Below are 12,192 nucleotides of genomic sequence, written 5' to 3'. Positions count from 1 at the left end.
TTTCCGGGTTTGAGCACTAGGAAAGGATGGACGAGTTTTCGGTGTGTTGTTGCCTCTTTAGTCGCTTTTCAGACGAGACCAAACAGTTTCAAACATCCGCTACTCGTGTATTTGTTGTGCAGACTTACTTAACTTCTCTTAGTGAGTTAACATTTCCACGACAGTCGAGGGTTTTATAGTGCCAGGCGGCGCTGCACTAAAGTTAAACACACAGAGACAGGACTGGCGCCATTACCGGAACTGCGATGTGTTGTCTTTCAAAGTAAAATACACCACAACACCGTCTGAGGATACCCCTTTTATTCTGAAACTCACAAAACTTGGCTACACGTCTTCTTTTCTTTCTTTTTTTTTGTTGTGTCATGCTTGACACTGGTGCAACTACTATAGTTGCACGTATTTTGCTACGTCGTATTTTTTTTTCTGACATTGTATATTTGTAGTGGCTTTGAGGCACCCGGTAACGCTAATACAGTGACAGGCCTGTTTGTTACCCGACGGGTTTAACATGTTAGACGTGTGTGCGGGTTTGTAGGAGACTTTGAGAAAGAGTTGTCGTTAGGCCTGTACGGGTTATTTCCATCACTGCCACTGGCTAACAAGTCCCTAAACAGAAATGTCACTGGAGGACTATGAAAGACATTTCGACTCGCTAAATTCAGATTTGGGCGGCGGGTCTGTGGTCAGTGAGCGATCCGCGTCGGGCACGTTTAATGGCGAAGAGGAGAAGTTGCATTACATTCCTATCCGGATCCTCGGGAGGGGGGCGTTTGGTGAAGCAACTCTGTACAGAAGAACAGAGGTAGGTAAAGTTGGGGGTTTCTGTGTCAGCACGGATCACACACAATGCCATCTCATTTTATCCTTCATGAAAACTTTGTTGTTGTTGAAAGTGGAGACATGTGCCATCTGTGCAGCAGCAAAACCGCAAGGAAAACATGTCTTCTTCTGCTTTACAACTTTTCCTAGTGGGTTTTTTTTTGCAGTCGTAAGTGATGAGAACCACAGATAGATAGATAGGTCAGAAATGTACTACATGTTGTTTTGGATCGTTGTGATTTAGTGTACAGGATGTGTCTGGCTGAACTGAGTCGCTCATTGTTCCTCTGGTTCCGTGCCCCTGTGAGACATTCTTGAGTGAGAACAAGTTAAATGACTTCCCCATGCCTTGCCTCTTTATCCTGTATCAGAGTTGGTTGCACATATTGCAGGATGTGGGTTTGCAGACCCCTTTCATACCACCCCTTCCTTCAAACAATTAGATTTCATAAAAGGTTTTTGTTCAACATCTGTTTATTCTGGAGGGACACATCTGCATGCTGCTTTGAGACTTGTATTATTTAATGAGATGCCCCCTTTGGCTTCACTAGGACAACTCTCTGGTGGTATGGAAGGAGGTGGACCTGAACTCACTCTCCGAAAAGGAGCGCAGGGATGTCATGAACGAAATAAGCATCCTGTCCATTCTAGAGCACAACAACATCATAGCCTACTTCAATCACTTCATGGATAAAAACTCCCTGCTCATTGAGTTGGAGTATTGCAATGGTGAGTAAATACTGCGTCAGGAGATTGGATTCGAGTTTTAGTTTGAATGCTGTTTATCTGTGACAGAATTGCTAAACGGCCCTCTCACCACAGGAGGAAATCTGTACGATAAAATCAACCAACAGAAGGGGAAACTTTTCAGTGAAGAGGTTCGAGTGAAACACCGCAGGGCGTTTATTTTATACAAAAGACTATTCTCTATTCCATCCTCACCTTTAACGTGTTTCTTTAGGTGGTCGTTTGGTACCTGTACCAGATTGCCTCAGCAGTGTCCCATATTCACAAGGCTGGGATCTTACACAGGTAGGGTGTTCAGCATGTCAACATTTTATTTTGTGTCTTAACAGTGATTTTATTTTTACTAATCGAACCATTCTTATTTGTCTCACAGAGATATCAAAACTCTGAATATTTTCCTGACCAAAACTGACCTCATCAAGCTGGGTGACTACGGTCTTGCAAAGAAGCTAGACTCTGAATTTTCAATGGCAGAGACTGTAAGTTCTCATTTCTTTTCCCTTAGATCTTTAACCAGACTGGCTGTGATTTAGTAAATATACTGTTACACTGTAGTTAAATACTCTCTACTGACTCTTAATATCGATGTAGTAACCAAGTCTTACACTTGGTTGCTAATTGTTTAGACTTGTACTAAACAAAAAATCCTAGCCTTTAGCAGTACGTAGCAACATAGGGTGTTTAAGTGTTCTCTGTAGTTGTTCTGCTTTGCAGAGAAAGTGCTCAACTCAAAGACTATTTGCTCTAACAGCAGTGGACTATCAACTTCCAATAAGTTCCAACACAAAAGTAATATAAATAACGTTATGACAAATGACGATCCAAGCACAGTTAAAAACTGTTTGCTTCTCCTTCCAAATTAGCAACAGCTGTGTGCACGTGAGTTAAATTACCTGAGGCCAGCCCCCTGTGGCTAGGAGGAATAATACACAGACACAAATCAATACATGGCTCCTACGAGCGTACTGGTAATGTAGGTCTTGGTCTTGTAGATGCTCTTTTATAGATATTGCTTTATTATTTATAGCAGAGATGTCAAACTGCCCTCCATCCCCCTCCCTGATGTCAAAAATATTATACTATATATTTAGTATACATTTAAACTACCCCTTCATATACAATTAAAATAAAAACACAATTCTATTTTTAAAAATGCATTTTGTTTCCAAATAATACAAAGGTCAAAAGTGCGTGCAAACGGTTGATACGAATAGAGCAGGTTTAAGGGGGTTTATTTGTTGTTTGGCTGCCAACAACAAAGATGATATAAAATGATGATGTGATAATGTTAGGTATTGTGATAGTAATGGAAATATTTTCAAAATATTTAAGTTTGTAGTGATGCTACGGGTGTTTGCTGACCATGAGTTTACTTTGCAAATACTTATTTTTGAGGTCTAGCACTACACAGTTTATTGGCATATCTCCTAATGCATTAGCTTGAGATACATGTTTTTACTAAATCTTCTTTTTGCACTTTTTCTTCTTCTGTAAATCCAGTGTGTGGGAACTCCATATTACATGTCACCTGAGTTGTGCCAGGGATCGAAGTATAACTTCAAATCAGACATCTGGGCCATGGGTTGTGTAGTTTTTGAGGTCTTAACTCTTACACGAACATTTGATGCAACGGTAGGTTGTTATTTGCTAGAAACAGTTTTAATTATTTGGATTAATCGGGTCACTGTAACTAATTGATTTTGCTCTTTGTGTCCATAAGAACCCTCTGAACCTCTGTGTGAAAATAGTCCAGGGCAACTGGACTATGGAAGTGAACTCGGATGTTTATTCGTCTGCGCTGATCAAACTGGTGTATGAGTGCCTCGATCAAGTGAGTGAGGGGAATAATCAGGAGACAGCGTTGTTTTAGATTGTTATGAAACAAATGGACTGATGCCAGAGGTATTGCTACGTGCTAAGCAGCAGTCTGGCCTCCGAGAGGGATATCACTGTAAAGTTCTTGTGTTGTTTTTGTGTCATAGGATCCTGCAAACAGGCCTACAGCTGATCAGATTCTGGACCAGCCAATTATCTCCTGCAACAGACAGTAAGTTGGCTCAGAGGGGAAAAAAGTGTTGTATTTACTTCCTAAGTAAGAAAATATTTTAGATTCTGTTGAATGCAATGAAGTCAAAATGGCAACCCACTGACAACTTCTTGCAATTTCTGTTAGGGAGCTTCTAGAGCGAGTTGCTCTGCTGAATTCTGCAATGAAAAAACCAAAGTAAGTTGTACACACTTTGTATCATATTCTCCATTTTAAAAGCCTGTCTATGGTCCCTTAAGTAAGATTTTGTAGTATATAACTGATTGTTGTCTGGGTTGCTCCAAAGGCTGAATACAGTGACTGATACACCTGTTGCTGTGGTGACCACACGCTCAAGGGAGGTGTACTTCTGGGGTGGAGGGAAGTTCACCCCCCAGAAAATGGACACGTTTAAAGGAGGCAGCAGTGCCCAACATGTGTGTGCAGGCGAGAGTCACTTTGCAGTGGTGACCGTGGAAAAGGAGCTGTATACCTGGGCTGTGAGTATTGAGCCGCCACTCCAGGAGAGACGTGCTGGATCCAGTTGTTCTTGTGCTTCATTACAAAGAACCCTCTCTTTCCCCAAACGTCTCTTCAGAATGTTCAAGGTGGAGCCAAGATGGTGGGCCAGCTGGGGCACGGAGACCAGGCCTCGTGCCGGCAGCCAAAGAAGGTGGAGAAGCTACAGGGGAAATCCATCCGACAGGTGGCGTGTGGGGCTGACTTCACAGCCTGCGTCACCGGTGAGTGAGGAAAAGCTCCTTAGAAGTTGAGAAAAATTCTGTTTTCTTTAACTGCACTTTATGAACCCTCTGCTGCTACCACTCTTGCAGATGAGGGCCAGATGTACATGTTTGGGTCAGACTATTACGGCTGCATTGGAGTGGAGGGTGAGCTTGGCATGGAGGTTTTGGAGCCAGTGCTTCTGGAGTTTTTTGAGGAGCGGCCTGTCCGTCAGGTGTCGTGTGGAGACAACCATGTGGTGGTCCTAACTCAGAGTGGGGACATCTACTCCTGGGGCTGTGGAGAGTATGGTACATAGGTTTGCTGTATTTACTGTTGTTTCGTGCTGATGACATTAAGCCTTTGCAAGGTTGTTTTTGCTGTTATAACTGTAACCAGCAGGTGGCGATAGTGGCCCTTTTTAAATGTACAGTCATACATACAGTTTCTTGGTCCAAACTGTTCTATTTTCCTGCTGCAGGGCGTCTTGGCCTGGAATGTGAGGATGATTTCTCTTCTCCGATGCAAGTAAGGTTTAGTTCCTTGTTTTGGTAAATTCCTGAATGCCTGGCAAGAGGTTAAAGCCTTGCAGGAACCAGTAAGGCAAATTGTTTTAAGCAATATGATAAAATAGTGTTGTCTATAGCAGTTAATTTCTGTTTTTCCCAGGTGGAGATCCCTAAAGGCGCCACCATCTCCTCTGTGTCATGTGGCAGCGACGGAACTTTCTTTTTGACAGAAGCTGGCAAAGTCCTGGCGTGTGGAAACAATGAATTCAACAAGCTTGGTCTGAACCAGGGAATCTCTGGTCTCAAAAACCACCCTGGAGAGGTACTGGGTTATACTTAGAGGATGGTAATGATAGAGACTTTAGGTTGATGCAGTTATATTTATATGTTTTTGTTTTTTTTTTGTTCCTGTACACCACACCAGGGTTACCAGGGGATCCCATACATCACCACATTGACCTTGGCAAAGCAGCTGTCACGGTTTAAGATCCATGTCATAGCTCCAGGGAAGACCCACACAGCTGCTATTGATGGTAATACAAATGGATGCTCATATTTCTCTTAGAGGTAAAAAATTGTCACCATTTCAAAGAAACTTTATTTCAAATGATTTCTGGGTTTGCAGAACGTGGTCGTCTGATCACCTTCGGTTGCAACAAGTACGGACAGCAAGGTGTGAAAGACTTCAAGAAACACCAGGGTGTCCAAGTCCTCGTTGGACCCTTTGGAGGGAAGATAGTGACCAAAGTGTCATGTGGAGACGGCTTCACAATTGCAGCCACTGAGGGTGAGAACATGTACGCCTGTGAGCAACCATGATCTGATTTTATGCTGCACACAGCATCGGTCTGTGAACAGCAACAGTGAAAGTAACTTTGGTTACCTGGCTGGAGGTTGGAGTTGTGCAGCATGTTGCTTTTAGCTCTTCCCCTAATAGCTCACTGTGGCTGCTCCTTCTTGTTCCATTACTCCCTGACACATTTGTTAATTTAGGAAGGGCATGATTTGATATGCAGCACAGTTTTCTATGAGCCAAGGTAAGTATTGCAGATGATCACGCTCATTTAATTGTGGGAAGCCAAAATCATGATCGCGATTAATAGTCGATTAATTGTGCAGCCTTAATAATCTGTATATTCTTCTGATTTTTATGTCAATGTTTGAGACTTTTGGTCCTGAGCATATATCATCATCTGTTTTTGATTCTTGCAGACAATCAGATCTTCGCTTGGGGAAACGCAGGAAACGGGCGACTTGGGATGCCTGCTGATAAGGGATTTGGTTCAGAGGTTTGCCCCGCCATGCCAAGGCCAATCTTTGGTTCCCTCCACCATGTACCGGACCTCTCTTGCCGTGGTTGGCACACCATTATCATAATGGGTTAGTAATCACAACCAGACAATTGCACAGTGTATTGGTGCAAGCAGCAAGCTGTCTAATACATGTTCTCCTTTGCAGAGAAAGTGCTCAACTCAAAGACTATTCGCTCTAACAGCAGTGGACTATCAATTGGCAGTGGTAAATACTTGTCTTCGATCACCGATTTGTGTATTGATTAATTTTATTTGCTTAAAGAATAAGTCTAAATTTATGTGTGTACATATAGGACTGGGCCATGAGGCATCTACATCCACAGTGGATCTGGACATAGAACCTGGTTCAGAGACGGAGTGTCGTGACAGGGGCCTCGGGGGTACAATGGAGGATAATACAGAGGAGTGTTTCATGGAGACCCCGATGATGTCAGCGGCAAGTCAGACTGGGGACAGCTCCTGCCCTCTCTGGCTTAGAAAGGTTTGTTACAATGAAAGCACCAAGGGCAAGGAAACTTTAGTTTGAATCATAAGGCAGAAACATCTGAATGGAGACTACAGTGTTTTAATTTAGGGAGGTTATCATTCAACAGGAGCTCGAGGATGCAGAGTACATCCCGATGCCGGAGGGCTCTGAGCCACCCACTCCTGATCAGCTCGCTTCCTTCTCTGAGAGCGTCACTCTACCTTACGAGGAGTTGAAAGAGCTAAAGGCCGCGGCAGCAGCAGTCAGCAGTAAGAAAGACCTATCGGTAATGCAAAAATAGCTGTCCTTTGCACTAATCTAGACATTCATTTTATACTCCTAATGAAACCTTTTATTATTTCACAATTCTGCTGATCATGCTGGGTAATACCCCATTTTGAAACACTTCCACTATGTTCACTTTCAATATTCCACAGACTAAACGAATGAGCTGTGGTAAAGTCAACGGACTGGAGGATAACGTCGGCAAAAAAGGAGAATCAGGCGCATGCTGCAAATCAAGCAGCGAGGTCACACAGGTATCAGATCTGCACATCAACAATAAATATCAAGATCTAGTCAGTACGTCCCATTGTCCCAGTATTTGACAGAAGGGCTTATTTTGCAGCTGCGAGAGACAGTCGCTCGTCAAGAGACGAGGATCCAGATGCTTGAGAAGCAGGTGAGACATTTTTCCTCAAAAGCCACCTGCCAGCCTCAGTGCCGATTTAGGTCCTTGTGCATACGTAACCGCATGTATTCCCGCCGTCTCTAGGTTGAGGAGCAGAAGAAGGAGAATGAAAGGCTCTGGGCAGCAGTCAATCGTTCAACGCTACGGGAAGCAGGATGTGACAACAACGGAAACCATCACTCTGACCGTATGCCTGGGGATGCAGGAGGAAGAGGAGGCGGATTCACAAAGCACGGAGGCCGATCGGCGGGGGCCAGTGTGTGAGACTTAACCTGCAGACGTCAGATCGTGGGAGGAGTGTCAAAACTCTTAGCACATGTTGAATTAAACAAGCTGGTTAGATGGGGAGTGGAGGCTCAGTTAGAGGGTGCAGCCTCGTGCCCATACACAATGGTTACATTACAGTATACATGTTTGACAGAGCGCCAAGTTGCATGATTACATTTGATTTCATATGTAATACTGTACACCATCTTGCACACTCATATGCACACTTGTGTACACCTGGTGCAGTGATCTAGCTAGTTTTTCCACAGACTGAAATGTTGGCTGGATTCAACATGAAGCATTGGACCTTAACACCTGTGGGAGACAATTGTCATAGTGATCATAGTGTTACTCTGCAATGTGAATGTTAAGTCCATGTTTTGGTGGTATTATTGTTGATTTAAGTGTTGTCAGCATTGAGGCTTCCGTCCTAAGTGCCTCAGACAATTAGTATTTATCACATAACGGGTAAGACCAGCTTATGCAAATAGGAGACATTTGCTAATGCATGCAAAGATTGGGTTTGCCTCCTCTCAGTTGTTGAGAGATGGACACTCACAGATTGATCATGATTCATGTCCGCACCATCTTCCAATGTGAAAGCATACCTTTCTTATGAGTCACTTTATTTTTTCATTTCATTTAATATTCTTAAAAAGTTCTACAAAATAGCCTCTCAAATCTTTTTTTTCATATTTATCAGACATGTTGGCTATTACAAACATTCTAGTTATTATGCAAGTATATTATATATTTTAATTTGCATATTTTATTGTCATATAAAAGCATCTGTGTGAAACACGAAACTACTGATACATTTTTTTTTATTTTAAACAACTACTTTTGGTTACTTTTTCTTATAGCCTTCTTTGAGTCTTGAATTCTTGTTGGTGCAGCACATGTGGATCTATCTTCTTTGTAACGTATGAACACTTGAACAGTTTTCTTTGAATGTGGAAAACGTGGTTTTGCAAGCATTTATAATATAGCTAACCTTGCAGCTATAATGTTATTGTTTTCTTATTGCATTTTGTAACCATTTTATCCGTCATTGGTACTTTCTGAAATGTTGTTTTGCCGTAGTTTGCATCTTTTGTGAAAGCAAATATGTAATTGCATTTTATTTTTTGTTTGATGCCCAATGGTTTTGTTTGTGTGTTTATAACAAATATATATACAGTATATATATGTGTGTGAGTAAAACCCTTTGACATTGTTAGCTTACAATTTGTTGACTCGTGGTCAATGAGCTGTCAGATGTCAACAGTGTAACACTGGCAGTATTTCCACACAGTAAAACGTTATATACAGTGCCTTTAGTAAGCTATTGAAACCAAAGTTAGTGCAAATATGACAATGCTGTGCCTTGGGTGAATTTTTATACAGTGTGTTTACAACATTTAAAAATGTGGTTTATTTTTTTTCAACAGCCAAAATATTGTGGAGATGTTGTATAAACACTCCTTGTTTTACAGTCACACTGTTGCTTCATGCTTTGTGTAAGAGACATTAATAAAACTACAGCTGTCTTTTGTTATGTTGGTATTGTCAATATTTCCTGTAGTATGAGCCACAATATACTGCAGCTATCCCTATTTGTTGATATTACCATATGGTATTATTGTAAAGAGCCAACGCTACCTTAGATAGTCCTGTTTATTTATAGGGAATATATTAAAACAATGTAGACAAGATATAACAAAATTCTAATGAGGAATTCAGTCAGTTTAGAGACTGCACTGACAATAACGAGATGGCGCTGGTGACTTGACCCCTGAGGATCTCTTGTTCAACTGGTGGAGCCAAAGGGTCTGGGTCCATTCTGGTCGGCTTACTTGGACCGTTTAGGCTGTGTGGTTCCAGCTGGGAGATGACCCTGATGCAGATTCCTTGTGTTTGCCTTGTGGCTCTGTCTTCTGTCCTTTTTCTTTAAAACCTGAATAAAAACAAACACAAAAACAGTAAATACTCACTTAAAATAATCAATTTGGCATTACATTTCAATAGAGTTGATAATTAGGGGGAAAAACAAAAACAGTTGAAATCGAAGAAGCGTTATCTTGACTTTTAGTCAGCAGTGTTGATTAAGCCCAAAAACCTGAATTCTATATTTCCCATGATGCAACCAATAGCATCTTTTCATTAGAGACTCTCTTGTTAGCAAATGCCCATGCCTTTCAAACCCCAGTTTGTAATGCAGACTCTGCTCCATAACCAGTGGTCCAAACCGCCACAGGGTACTTTAAACATAAACCTAAACTGGTAGGGCAGCCCTTTAAAAGAAGGAAATATGATACCGGCCTACCTCTGGAGTCTTGCTTCTGCTGTGGGTTTTTAAGAACTCCTCCATTGCAGATCCCTTGGTCCTATTAACGTAGGAGTTGAAGACTTGACGATGTGACTGTTTCACCTTTTTACAGATTTGAACATGCGTCTCTAATCTTTTGTGTGCAAACTTTCTGTTGCAGGTTCTGCAAGGAAGAAGCTGGAGGCCGTCATATGTGCTGTCTTTAAGGTCGAGCTCCCCCTGCTCTGGTCTGCTGGATAGAGAAGGACTAGAAAAGGGTGGAAGCAGTGGTTCCTCGGACAGATTTCTTCCTTCACCTCTGTGGTTTTCTGTTGCAGCTCTGTGAGACGTTTTCTGTTGACTCGTTTGAGGCAGGTCTTCTTCTTCGTCTGAACCGTAAATCTCCTTACATGTCCTTTCCATGTATTTCTTTTCTCTTGTCCAAACTTTATCGCCCATGGAGGTTGTATTGTTTTCTGGTTTGATTTGCTTTTCTGCTTTCACACCTCCCCAAATGCTATTATCTTTTTCATCCTCTGCTTTTATTCTGGTGCGCTCTTTCACGTTCTCCCACCTTGATTTGTTCAGCTCTCCACTCACTTCTTCCCCACGAACTATGATCTCATCAGTTCCTTTGCGTCCTTTTCTTTGCGACTGGGGACTCTGTGCAACTTCTGGTTCCCTTCTTGCCAATCTGACCCCCTCTTCTTCATGTGTATTCCTCATTCTGTCCTCATTCCTCTGATCTTGCCTCTTCCTAAGTTGTTTAACATCCTCCTGTCTTTTCTCTTGCTTTATCATTTCTCTGTTTCTCATTGGTTCTCTCCTCTGCAGCTCAGACATCCTGGTCTTTGTGGGAGCTTGTCCCCTGCTGTGCCTCTCCTCCTCACTCTTTTGGACATCACCATAGTCTGTCTGGATTTTTTGTCTTATTTTTTCTTCAACCCTCCACAACTTCTCCTGTAGCATGAGTTCTTTTGCATAAATTGCTTTGGCCATCTGCAGCTCTCCTCTGGGCAGTCTGAGTGGGTCTTTTCTTGGGTGTTGGGATGCAGTGGTCTCCACATTTGAAGGATGCAGTTGGTGTGACAAAGAGCCTTTTGGTTCTTTTGTAATATTGATTTTTTCAAAATCATTCAGATCAAGTGTGTCTTGTCTCCTGGTGTTGAGAGGTCTTCTGTGGCTAACAGGCTTGTTTGGAAATGGCTGGTCTACTTCATCTGCTCTTCTACCAGGTACAACACCATGTTGTGCTTGAGTATTGACATTGATGTGTCTTTTCCCTGCCATGGTGTGCTGCCCTTAAGGTCTTTGTCTTCTCCTTGTCTATGTGCTCATGACTTCCATAGATTTTGAGATCAAAACCCTTCAAACCAGCCACTGAGGGGTTTTCCTGTATAATTTCTAGGGGGAACAAGCACAGAAAAATAATATATTATTATATTTATAAAATAAATTAAAGTGAAAAGAGAAAAAGGTTGAGGGAACACAGCTGACTTCTGCACTGTAGGACTGTTAGTATAAAATAAGAGCACAGGTGTGACAGAATCAACTTTGCACGAGGTTGAACTTGACAATTCATTATTTACCTTTAACTTACAGTTGACAACTTTAGGTCCACTTACTCACTTATTCTGTAGCTTTTGAACAAATTACCCAGTCTTTACTAACATATGAAGTTAGCTCATTTGTCATGCACCTGTATAAACACTGGGCACCCCTCTGCGCACTTTGGGGAGCTCTCCTCCATGTTGGCTTAATCAGATGAGACATGAAATGTGTTGATGAAGACCATATGATGCAGTCAAAAGCTTCAGAAAAGGAAAGTAAGTTGTCTGCTGTTTTTAAGGTCAAAGAATGAACTGTCAAACTCAGCCTTTGGGCCAACACGGACGAGTAATCCTAGTAGTGCTCTGAATAATGTAAACTTTAAACAATGTTTCCATGACACATGAGCCAACATTGAGTTATTATGCTGATGAAGACCATGTGATATGGTAGACAACTGTTAACTGCAAAGTTAAGTAATTCTAAAGAGGAAAATAGGTTTCACTCCTGAAATAACGTTACCATAAATACGTTAACAAAACATTGCTCACAGGACATTTCTCATTTCAAACGATAGAGGTCAACGTCAAAAAAAAAAGATGTAGCGAGCTTCTATCTACTTGGTAATGAATCTGTGGTTAAATGTTCCCCCAAAAACCCCGTGTAAAACACTTACTGTCTGTGAATTAAAAGTAATGTTGAGTTTGTTGAGCTACAAATACAGCCACTCGGAGATAACCATAATAACGGTTGCGTATTCTCTTCCCAGCGTTTACATTAGTTGCCTAGAAACCAC

General features: G+C 41.8%; 2 protein-coding genes across 3 annotated transcripts; one reads left to right on the top strand and one right to left on the bottom strand.

Moving 5' to 3' along the window:
• The first annotated feature begins 224 nt into the window (after positions 1-224).
• On the top strand, positions 225-9,098 carry LOC127354649 (serine/threonine-protein kinase Nek9). Of its 2 annotated transcripts, XM_051384705.1 has the most exons (23): positions 225-802; positions 1,371-1,548; positions 1,642-1,697; positions 1,781-1,851; positions 1,940-2,045; positions 3,067-3,198; positions 3,287-3,397; positions 3,549-3,613; positions 3,740-3,790; positions 3,900-4,092; positions 4,191-4,335; positions 4,426-4,626; positions 4,797-4,843; positions 4,985-5,146; positions 5,249-5,357; positions 5,450-5,611; positions 6,037-6,204; positions 6,283-6,342; positions 6,431-6,618; positions 6,731-6,889; positions 7,041-7,142; positions 7,232-7,285; positions 7,379-9,098. In XM_051384705.1, exons 1-23 carry the CDS (start codon positions 617-619, stop codon positions 7,556-7,558), a joined length of 2,886 nt encoding a protein of 961 aa, XP_051240665.1. In that variant the 5' UTR covers positions 225-616; the 3' UTR covers positions 7,559-9,098. The 2 variants fall into 2 exon arrangements, with proteins under 2 accessions (XP_051240665.1, XP_051240674.1); XM_051384714.1 differs by lacking the exons at positions 7,232-7,285; positions 7,379-9,098 and having other exon boundaries at positions 6,731-6,872.
• An 81-nt stretch (positions 9,099-9,179) lies between these two features.
• Positions 9,180-12,192, bottom strand: LOC127354681 (cilia- and flagella-associated protein 251-like). Its single transcript, XM_051384763.1, has 3 exons — positions 12,073-12,192; positions 9,867-11,252; positions 9,180-9,497 (listed from the first exon to the last, which is right to left on the bottom strand). Exons 2-3 carry the CDS (start codon positions 11,136-11,138, stop codon positions 9,393-9,395), a joined length of 1,377 nt encoding a protein of 458 aa, XP_051240723.1. The 5' UTR covers positions 11,139-11,252; positions 12,073-12,192; the 3' UTR covers positions 9,180-9,392.

Source organism: Dicentrarchus labrax, unplaced genomic scaffold (genome assembly GCF_905237075.1).
Source record: "Dicentrarchus labrax unplaced genomic scaffold, dlabrax2021, whole genome shotgun sequence".
In the NCBI taxonomy this organism is placed as follows: domain Eukaryota; kingdom Metazoa; phylum Chordata; class Actinopteri; family Moronidae; genus Dicentrarchus; species Dicentrarchus labrax.
The sequence above is the reverse complement of the archived record's forward strand: the minus strand, read 5'-3'. Positions and strand labels throughout refer to the sequence as shown.

Bases quoted from the DNA above. Each gene is read 5' to 3' on its own strand.
- LOC127354681 (XM_051384763.1), bottom strand. From the start codon at position 11,138: ATGGCAGGGAAAAGACACATCAATGTCAATACTCAAGCACAACATGGT. The intron at 9,498-9,866 runs GTAGGCCGGTAT...GTTTTTATTCAG, and splicing joins GCAGAAGCAAGACTCCAGAG to GTTTTAAAGAAAAAGGACAG.
- LOC127354649 (XM_051384705.1), top strand. From the start codon at position 617: ATGTCACTGGAGGACTATGAAAGACATTTCGACTCGCTAAATTCAGAT. The intron at 6,205-6,282 runs GTTAGTAATCAC...TCTCCTTTGCAG, and splicing joins GCACACCATTATCATAATGG to AGAAAGTGCTCAACTCAAAG. The intron at 6,890-7,040 runs GTAATGCAAAAA...AATATTCCACAG, and splicing joins GCAGTAAGAAAGACCTATCG to ACTAAACGAATGAGCTGTGG.